Source organism: Hyperolius riggenbachi, chromosome 2, assembly GCF_040937935.1.
Source record: "Hyperolius riggenbachi isolate aHypRig1 chromosome 2, aHypRig1.pri, whole genome shotgun sequence".
Taxonomy (NCBI): Eukaryota; Metazoa; Chordata; class Amphibia; order Anura; family Hyperoliidae; genus Hyperolius; species Hyperolius riggenbachi.
This window is the reverse complement of record NC_090647.1, coordinates 476,489,658-476,500,274: the sequence shown is the minus strand read 5'-3', so window position 1 is coordinate 476,500,274 and position 10,617 is coordinate 476,489,658. Positions and strand designations below refer to the sequence as shown.

The following is a 10,617-nucleotide window of genomic DNA, read 5'->3' as shown; positions in this document are numbered from 1 at the left end:
TGCCCCCAGTATAGGTAGCCAGGTATAGGTGCCCCCTGTATAGGAAGCCAGGTATAGGTTCCCTTGTGGGACATTCGCCCCTGACGTCGCCCTATGGGGTTCGGGTCCCGATGAGTCTCTGGTGTGACATCCTGTATGGCCTGGTAGGCTATTTGCCCACAAGTCAGCTATTATGCCCCAATCTAACTCCACCTGCTTCACCCTATGTGGCGCGTCCCTACTTGAACTGGAGGTGAGGAAACAACACCTACCCGACTTCGGTTACACCCAGGTCTTTAAAGGACAACTGAGGTGACATGTAACATGATGAGATAGACATGTGTATGTACAGTGCCTAGCTGTAAGGATCCGCTCAGCTGGCTGCACAGGCAGACAGCTGTTTGACCATTCCTCTAGTCTGTGGGCTGCAGGTCTCTGGAAGAGAGACCTGTCTTTTCTTTGCAAGTTCCAGGCCTGTTCTGCTGCTGAGGGATTTGCATACATTGGTTATGCAAATCACCTATCTGCCTCCTTGGCCTGGCAGTATAAAAAGCTATGTTTCCCAGAGTCCTTTGCTGGTCATTTCTTCAGGGATTGTTGTAAACACTCCTAGAGTATCAGCCATGCTATTTCTTGTTAAAGTTATCTTAGAGTAATTCTCGGAACTGTACAGTTTCCTAGTGCAGTTAGATTGCCTATCTGTTTTGTCTGTCTGTTGCGATTGTCCTGTCCCAGCGGTGTTCGACAGGAAATCGTTCTGTTTGTCTGGGTGCTAACCATGGCAGCGGTTGCTACTGGTAGCCCCTTCTGATCTGTCTTGCTTGGATCGCACTAGCCTTGCGCTAGCGCTGTGGATCCTTCTGTTCTGTTTTCCTGGATCGCACTAGCCTTTAGCGGCAGTGCTGTGGATCCTTCTGATCTGTCTTGCCTGGATCGCACTAGCCTTGTGCTAGTGCTGTGGATCCTTCTGTTCTGTTTTCCTGGCGTATAGCTGGAGCAGCGGTTGCTACCAGCTATCTCATCTGCCTGTCTTGCTTGGATCGCACTAGCCCCTAGCGGTAGCGGCTGTGGATCCTTCTGATCTGTAATCTTGTTCCTGAACTCGGATCGCACTCCTTCTGGCGGAAAGAGCAGCGGATCCTTCCTCCCTTATTCCTGTTTTCCATTTGTCTGTTTTGTCTGATACGAACGCTTGCTGTAGGCTCGGTGAGGTAACCGTTAAGCAAGCGCTCGCGTTCTCTGTTTCATGTTTGTCTGTCGGGGTTAGTTAGGGTGGCGTGCTTGTCTCTGTTGTGCTTAACACGCAAGACCATGCTGTAAACGCGTTCGCTGTTGCGAATGAGTGCGGTGTTCGCGTTTGTTAGCGTTAGTTATTTTCCTTACCGTATATACTCGGATACAAGTCGACCTCGTGTATAAGTCGACCCCAATATTTGAGCCCCTTAAGCTGGAATTGTTCTGTGCCTCCAGTATAAGTCTACCTCTAAAAGTTAACAACTGCACTTGGGGACCAGGAGTGGTTAATAGCTGCACTGCACACAGTATTGTGGCCATTAACCCCTCCTGGCCCCCAAGTGCAGCCGTGCATTGTCTCTCTCCCTCCCTGCAGAGCACTAGTGGCTGGAGACATTGATCCTACCTCCCACCATCACCCAAAGGGTGTCCCCCTCTCTATCCACCCCATCCCCACCGTGTGTAATGAAATGCTGGGTAGTCCACAGCAGGAGCAAAATGGTTGAAAGGGAATTTAATCCTCCCTCCCTCACCCAAAGAATGTCTACATCTCTCTATCTTCCCCCGTGTAATTGAATGCTGTGTGCAGCAGCAGTGAAGTGCCTGCCGGGATCTTTAATCCTCCCTACCTTCCACCCACCATCACCCAAAGGACGTCCACTACGCTATCTCCCCCCTGTGTAAAATGCTGCGGAATCGCCGCAGCTGACTTACGGTATGAGTCCAGCACAGACGATCACCCAAAGGACGTCTACCACTCTTTATCTTCCCCCTGTGTAAAATGCTGCGCAATCGCCGCAGCCGGCTTACGATACCAGCACCAGCTTTCATGCACTCTCCACTTCCTCACTCATGTTGCGTCATGTGACTACGGGCCGGCGGTATGCAGACTTGCGTGCATTAGAATACCGCCTCCAGAAGTCACAAGATGCCGTGCGAATGAGGAAGAGGAGTGCGAATGACGGCTGGTGCTGGAATCGTAAGTCGGCTGCGGCGATTCCACAGCATTTTACACAGGGGGAAGATAGAGAGTGGTGGAGGTCCTTTGGGTAATCGTGGGTGGGTGGGAGGATGAAAGTGCCCGGCCACTAGTCCACTACAGGGAGGGGGAGAGAGAAAGGCAGCCCTCTCATCCTGGCTATAAGTTGGCAAATTTAGGACTATCTCAAGTACAAGTCGACCCCCCCACTTTTACACTTTGAGTTAGTCCTAAATTTCTCGACTTATAGCCGAGTATATACGGGATCTTCTCATTGTATGATTTGCTGTGCCTTTGCTACTCTCGTCCCCTGTCTTGCTTAAGCCTTGTGTCCCCTCTGGGAATCGCCTCTCTCGCGATTGCGTTCTACTTTGTTTCTGCTGATTGCGTTCTACTTTGTTTCTGCTGTTCACCGTCGCTGGATCGCGACTAGTTTGGTGAACACACATTTATCCTGCACCTGTGCTCTTTCTCTTTAAGGGCTGTTCTGCCCCGCATTGTCTTGATCCGTACAATCCCCATCTGGCATCTGTGGCCGTGCAGCGGTTGTACTCGTCTGCACTCCACAGCGCCATCTGCCGGTGGGAATTGCCCTCTACTGGTGCTTGCACCAAAGCTGAGTTCCCCCCTTCATACGCTTGTGGAGGATTTCCGCCGTGTCAGCGCACACCTTGTGCGCTGATCACGGAGATTATTCCGCAATCGTTACACTAGCACATAAATAACTATGCCTTTTTTTCTTTCTCTGCCTGAAAAAAGTTAGGCCCTGTTCACACTGCACGCGTTTCCAGCCGCGTTTTGGAAACGCGTGCGGGAGGCCGACACGCATGACATCAGACAGTGCATAGAGTGCACTGTCTGATGTTCACACTGCATGCGTTCCAGACCTGTGTGGTCCGGGAACGCATGCTGCACGCATTTTTTGCAAAAACGCGTGGCTGTCCCATTCACTTTTCAGTGATGGGACCAGCCACGCAACGCACACAAACGTGGATGGCGTACGTTCGCATGCGTTGCGTTCCGCACGCATGGCCGTCCGCGTTTGTAATGTGAACGGGGCCTTAAACATTAGGTATGCAAATGACGGTTTCTGCCCTGGTCAGGACCGGGTCAGACTGGGTCAGACTATGGCATAACCCTCACTGGTAAGTAATTACAGCCATAAAACACTTTCCTGTCAGTAAATGGCTTCTGAGAGCAGGAAAGAGATAAAAAGGGTCAATGCTTCATACATTTCAGCTCTAGCATACTTCAATGAAGGTGTCAATGAACAGACAATGAAACAGTAAAAACGTAAAAACTAGATTTAAATATAAAATAAAACTGTGGGATATCTAAAAAAAAAGTCATTTTTAGGAGACTGAGGATAGATACAATTGTTTTTCTCATCAGTTTATTTTCACTTTGGATGTCCTTTAACCACTTCAGCCTACAGTGTCGAAAATCGTATGCATCTGAGCAAAGTTCACCTCCCATTCATTCGCCAATAACTTTATCGCTACTTATCACAATTAATTGATCTATATCTTGTTTTTTCCGCCACTAATTAAGCTTTCTTTGGGTGGTACATTTTGCTAAGAATTATTTTTTTCTAAATCCATTTTAACAGGAAGATTCAGAAAGAAATGGAAAAAAATTCATTATTTCTACGTTTTTTGGCCATTATAGTTTAAAATTAATACATGCTACCGTAATGAAAACTGATGTATTTGGGAGGTGAGGTGAGTCCCTGTCACATCCACTTTATACTTTCCCACCTTCTGTACAGTCACCTAATTAAAGTGGATCTGAACTCAGAACTTCACCTCTACTCTAAAAAGCAACAGTATAATAACATTTAACCTGTTGCCGACTGCTCCACACCAGTCGGCGTGAGCAGTGCGGCAGCCCCAGGACCGCTCCACGCCCACTGGCGTGAACGGCCGTCTATGGGGCTAGCAGGAGATCGCGCACATCTCCAGCTTGGGGGGCGGAGCTCCGCGCCTTTAGTCTCCAAGCGGCAATCGGGAGACTGTTAGACGGCGGACCCGCCGTCTAATTACTTTGTACATCACTGCGATCTGCAGCACTGCTGTACTGGGGACAGCCGTGTGACACGGCTGTCCACCTGGCAGGCTAAACAGTGATCGGCTGTCATAGGCTGAAGCCTATGACAGCTGATCACGCTGATTGGCTGGCAGGGGGAGGGAAGGATATAGAATAAAAAAAAAATTGAAAATTTTATTGAAAATTTCATAAAATAAATATTTACCCCCCCCCCCCCAAAAAAAAACAGCTGGTGGGCGATCAGACCCCACCAACAGAGAGCTCTGTTGGTGGGGAGAAAAGGGTGGGGCTCACTCGTGTGCTGAGTTGTTCGGCCCTGCAGCTTGGCCTTAAAGCTGCAGTGGCCATTTAAGCAATAAATGTCCTGATCACTAGGGGGGGTTAACACCGCAGTCCTCAAGTGGTTAAAGAACAACATTTCTTTGTTACAGCTAATAGAAATCCTGGAATAAATCTAAAATGTGACTACTTCCTGCTTTCATGGAAGCAGACATGGGGTTAACATCCTGTGTTTACAAATAGCTGCTCTGCTGAGGCTGACAAGATTCCTGTGCCGACACAGCTGATAGATCGAATTACACTTGTGATTAGTCACAAATGAGGGGGAATTAGACAGGTTAAATTCTCTAAATACATACAGAGTGGATTTCTCTCTGTTTTCTTTTTGTCCTGTGCAAGAATTCAGGTCCACTTTAAAGAGGGATTGACAGCCACAAAATCAAATTCTATTTACGCACTGCTCTGTGTTTAATATGCAGCCTGAAACCATACCAATCTAATCAGAAATGTTTCTACTTTAATAAATCTTATCTCCCTGGCTCTATTTTTGCCATTGCCAATGAGAAGGAAGCTTGTCATCACCCCTCCCACATTTCTGCTCCTCACTGATTGGCTGAGGGCAGTTCAGTGAGCTGTTTACAAAGCAAGCTAGCTATGGCAGTGCAGTTTCTAGGAGAAAAAAATAAAGTGAGGGAGGAAATTACATCATGAGTGGCTTCAGTCAGAAGGAATCAAGATGGCAAATCCAAGTAACATAATTCTCTTTATTTACTATATAAAATTCACTGAAATCAAAACATGGACAATACAATACATCTGTTATGTAAGTAGAGCACGTAGTTATCTACTTATATATGTTTTTTTTTCCTGGGTAGTATGGCTGTCCCTGCTGCTTGAAGCCAAAGTGTTGCTGGAAAGTACCCCTGACTCAGGGAGAAAACCTATTGATTGAAGCCCATGGTGGGCTAGATCACCTCTTACTTAGTGTCCTGGAGCTGCTTGTTGTCCTTGGAATCCTCCTCCTCCCCCATTCCCCACATCTAGTACTCTTATTTCCGCAGGCTCCCAGAAATTGCTCCGAGTGGCACAGAGCTATTCTGAACTGCACAGGCGCAAGATTCAACCTGCACATGTGCAGTGAAAGAAAGCGCCCGTGCACAAGCACTTGCTTTTGCTGTGTTCGCATGGATTGGCACTTGTGCCTGTGCTTGCACGGATTGGAGCTTGTGCTTGCACGGATTGGAGCTTGTGCCTGTGCTTGCATGGATTGGAACTTGTGCCTGTGCTTGTATGGATTGGAACTTGTGCCTGTGCTTGCACGGATTGGAGCTTGTGCCTGTGCTTGCATGGATTGGAGCTTGTGCCTGTGCTTGCACGGATTGGAGCTTGTGCCTGTGCTTGCACGGATTGGAGCTTGTGCCTGTGCTTGCATGGATTGGAACCCCACTGAATATGAAGAGGATCAGGGTACCAGGGGTGGGGTCCCCGAGGACAACGAACAGCGCCAGGGCCCTAATCTTCATTAATTTTTTTTGTACCCGGTTTAGGAGAACTTAAAATAGTCCTTTACTTTGCTTGATAACAACATGATATAGGCAGGAATCAGCCTTCAAGGAGTTTCTTCATTGCTTTTTCAGTGTTTCGGTTTCCTGTTTCAGCCATAGGCAGGTCCTGCGCTTGCTCTCTCCCCAGCTATAAAAGGGCTTGTAGTTGAAATGCCTAAAAGCCTTGTCTGAGTCATGATAGTATGTAACAGTAAGTAATTTCAGAATCGGCAAAGTGAGGAAAGGCTTTAGATTCCAAAATGGCTTCAAAAAGAATCTTATTAAGTTAAATACTGATACAATCAACCACAACTTCCAGTAGGGAATTTGTGCTCCGATCTGTATGCTGGGGTCAATTCCTCTGTACACTTCATGATATAGCTTGATCCAGTTTGTGAACGGAGTTTCGTCATATGCGTAGAACACCTGTCCGCCCAGGAGAGCTGGCTTCAGCTGCATGTGGCGAGCAGCAAGGACATGCATCCACGCCACATTACCTGCAACAAGACCACATGCATTCATGGGCTCAACAACTTTATTGGATCATGACAGTGCTACATTATTACATAGCAACTAGGAATGATCAATGATATGCAAATACTTCCGAGTTCCAACATTTTTATGCAAATATATGCAGCTTGAAAATGGACCAATTAATTTAAACCTGGGTTTAAATTAATTGGTCCATTTTCAAACTGCCTAAATTTGCATAACAATTTGCATACATTTGCATAAACTGGGAAAAATTTGCATATTATTGGTCATCCCTTGGCAACTAGACAGCACTCCATTCCCAATATATTGGGAGCTGAACTGTGCAGAAAAGTTTTATGATCAGGTATCAAGATAACACACAGGCAGCACAGTGGCGTAGTGGTTAGAACTCTTGCCTTGCAGCGCTGGGTCCCTGGTTTGAAAGCCAGCCAGGGCACTATCTACACATTCTCCCTGTGTCTGTGTGGGTTTTCTCCAGAGACTCCAGTCTCCTCACATACAGATAAGTAAATTGGCTTCCCCCTAAATTGGCCCTAGACTACGATACATAAGCAACGCAACATAGACATACAACTATGGTAGGGATTAGAATGTCTGAGGGACAGTCAAGTGACAAGATAATATGCTTTGTGTAGCGCTGCGGTAGATGTTGGCACTATATAAATACTAAAAATAATATTTATATTGCAATTTACTCCTGTCGGTAGGGTTGCCACCTCATCCCTTTAAATACCGATGCATCTAAGTTATACAGGTTCTGGGGCTACTCACACATAATCAGGGCCTAAACTGCATCTAACTAGCCACAAGGCATGTATAATTCATATGTGCTGGTATTTAAATGGATGAGGTGGCAACAGAGCCGGATTAAGGCTAAATGGGGCCCTAAGCAAAGTAACTGATTTGCCCCCCCCCCCCCCCATCATGTCATAGTAGAGTGAAAAGGTGCAGCTGCTGTGTGCACAGCAACATGCCGCACACACCGGGGCAGCCGCGCTACTGGTTGCTATGGGCACAGCCGGCCTTTGGGGTTGGCAAGTGGGGCAATCGCCCCAAGCCCCGCGCCTGAGGAGGCCCCGCACCCTCTGCAGTGCTGGGGAGAGCGGGCATAGTTGTTAAATCTCACGTGTCTTCACCGATGCTCACAACTACCATATATTTCCTCTCCCAGCATCTGTGTATTGGTAACAGCTCCCCCTGGGATGACGTGACCGCATGTCACCACAGGGGGCACTGTTACCAATACACAGATGCTGGGAGAGGAAATAGATGGTAGTTGCTGTGAGCATCGGTGAAGGCACGTGAGTTTTAACAACTATGCCCGCTCTCCCCAGCACTGCAGCCACCTTATCTAACCCGTACTGCGGGGCACTTACCTATGTAATCTATACTGCGGGGCTTCTACCTATATAATCTATACTGCAGGGCACCTACCTATATAATCTATACTGCAGGGCACCTACCTATAGAATCTATACTGCAGGGCACCTACCTATAGAATCTATACTGTGGGGCACCTACCTATCTAACCTATACTGCAGGCTGGCACCTATCTAATCTATACTGCAGACTGGCACCTATCTAACCTATACTGCAGGCTGGCACCTATCTAATCTATACTGCAGGCACCTATCTAATCTATACTGCAGACTGGCACCTATCTAATCTATACTGCAGGCTGGCACCTATTTAACCTATACTGCAAGCTGGCACCTATCTAACCTATACTGCAGGCACCTATCTAACCTATACTGCAGGCTGGCACCTATCTAATCTACACTGTAGGCACCTTCCTATCTAATCTATACTGCAGGCTGGCACCTATCTAATCTATACTGCAGACTGGCACCTATCTAACCTATACTGCAGGCTGGCACCTATCTAACCTATACTGCATGCACCTATCTAACCTATACTGCAGGCTGGCACCTATCTAATCTACACTGCAGGCACCTTCCTATCTAAGATATACTGCAGGCTGGCACCTATCTAATCTATACTGCAGGCTGGCACCTATCTAACCTATACTGCAAGCTGGCACCTATCTAATCTATACTGCAGGCACCTATCTAACCTATACTGCAGGCTGGCACCTATCTAATCTATACTGGAGGCACCTATCTAACCTATACTGCAGGCTGGCACCTATCTAATCTACACTGCAGGCACCTTCCTATCTAATCTATACTGCAGGCTGGCACCTATCTAATCTATACTGCAGACTGGCACCTATCTAACCTATACTGCAGGCTGGCACCTATCTAATCTATACTGCAGGCTGGCACCTATCTAACCTATACTGCAGGCTGGCACCTATCTAATCTATACTGCATTCACCTATCTAACCTATACTGCAGGCTGGCACCTATCTAATCTACACTGCAGGCACCTTCCTATCTAAACTATACTGCAGGCTGGCACCTATCTAACCTATACTGCAAGCTGGCACCTATCTAATCTATACTGCAGGCACCCATCTAACATATACTGCAGGCTGGCACCTACCTAATCTATACTGCAGGCACCTATCTAACCTATTCTGCAGGCTGGCACCTATCTAATCTATACTGCAGGCACCTATCTAATCTATACTGCAGGCTGGCACCTATCTACTCTATACTGCAGGCTGACACCTATCTAACCTATACTGCAGACTGGCACCTATCTAACCTATACTGCAGGCTGGCACCTATCTAACCTATACTGCAGGCACCTATCTAACATATACTGCAGGCTGGCACCTATCTAATCTATACTACAGGGCACCTATCTAATCTGTACTGCAGGGCACCACGCTACCTAATCAATACTGCAGGCACCTATCTAATATATACTGTGGGGTACCTACCTAACTAATCTATACTGCAGGCACCTTCCTATCTAATCTGTACTGCAGGGCACCTACCTATCTAATCTGTATTGCAGGGCACCTACCTGTCTAATCTATACTGCAGGCACCTATCTAATCTATACTGCAGGGCACCTATCTAATCTATACTGCAAGCACTTATCTAATCTGTACTGCAGGGCCCCACCCTATCTAAACTATACTGCAGGCACCTATCTAATATATACTGTGGGGTACCTACCTGGCTAATCTATACTGCAGGCACCTATCTAATATATACTGCGGGGTACCTACCTGGCTAATCTATACTGCAGGCACCTATCTAATATATACTGCGGGGTACCTACCTGGCTAATCTATACTGCAGGCACCTATTTAATCTGTACTGCAGGGTACCTACCTACCTATCTAATCTGTACTGCAGGGCACCACCCTATCTAATCTATAGTGCAGGGCACCACCCTATCTAATCTATAGTGCAGGCACCTATCTAATATATACTGCGGGGTACCTACCTAACTAATCTATACTGTAGGCACCTATCTAATCTATACTGCAGGGTACCTACCTACCTATCTAATCTGTACTGCAGGGCATCTACCTGTCTAATCTATACTGCAGGCACCTATCTATCTAATCTATACTGCAGGGCACCTACCTATCTAATCTATACTGCGGGGCACCTATCTAACCTATACTGGAGGCACCTACCTATCTAACCTATACTGGAGGCACCTACCTATCTAACCTATACAGTGTGTGCTTCCACAACGTGTATCCACAGCACATGTCTCTAGGCCCCGCATATGACACTCGCCCCAGGCCCCGCGTACTCTAAGGCCACCTCTGGCTATGGGCAACAGCCCACTTTCCTCTGCGGGTGCACAATGCACGGATTAGCAGCGGCAACTTCGAGTCCATCTGTCTCCTCTAGAGTGCCGCCACTCTGTTACTACTACTATTAATACTTCCTATCTCCTGTCTGATCTGAGAATCAGGAAGTTCAGAGCTAGCGGCAGCCCTGTAGAGGAGACAGATGGGTTTCGGGATGACGGGACCTCTATTGCTTGGATCACAGATACTGTATGCGAGTGGGCATTTGTCATCTGCTGCTATCATTCTTGCCCGCTGCAGCTGTGGTTCTCTGTGGGAAGGGAGGGAGGAGCGGGCAGCGGCAGAGCGCACAGTAGCAGGAGGGGGACCCAGGAGGAGAG

General features: G+C 47.4%; 1 protein-coding gene across 1 annotated transcript in view; it reads right to left on the bottom strand.

Annotated features, from left to right (window-relative positions):
- Nucleotides 1–6,138: 6,138 nt before the first annotated feature.
- Nucleotides 6,139–10,617, bottom strand: part of LOC137544890 (3 beta-hydroxysteroid dehydrogenase type 7-like) — a 63,844-nt gene continuing 59,365 nt past the window's right edge. Inside the window, exon 7 of the mRNA XM_068265989.1 lies at nt 6,139–6,557. Coding sequence (XP_068122090.1) covers nt 6,139–6,557 — 419 coding nt within the window. The remainder of the gene's footprint in view (nt 6,558–10,617) is intronic.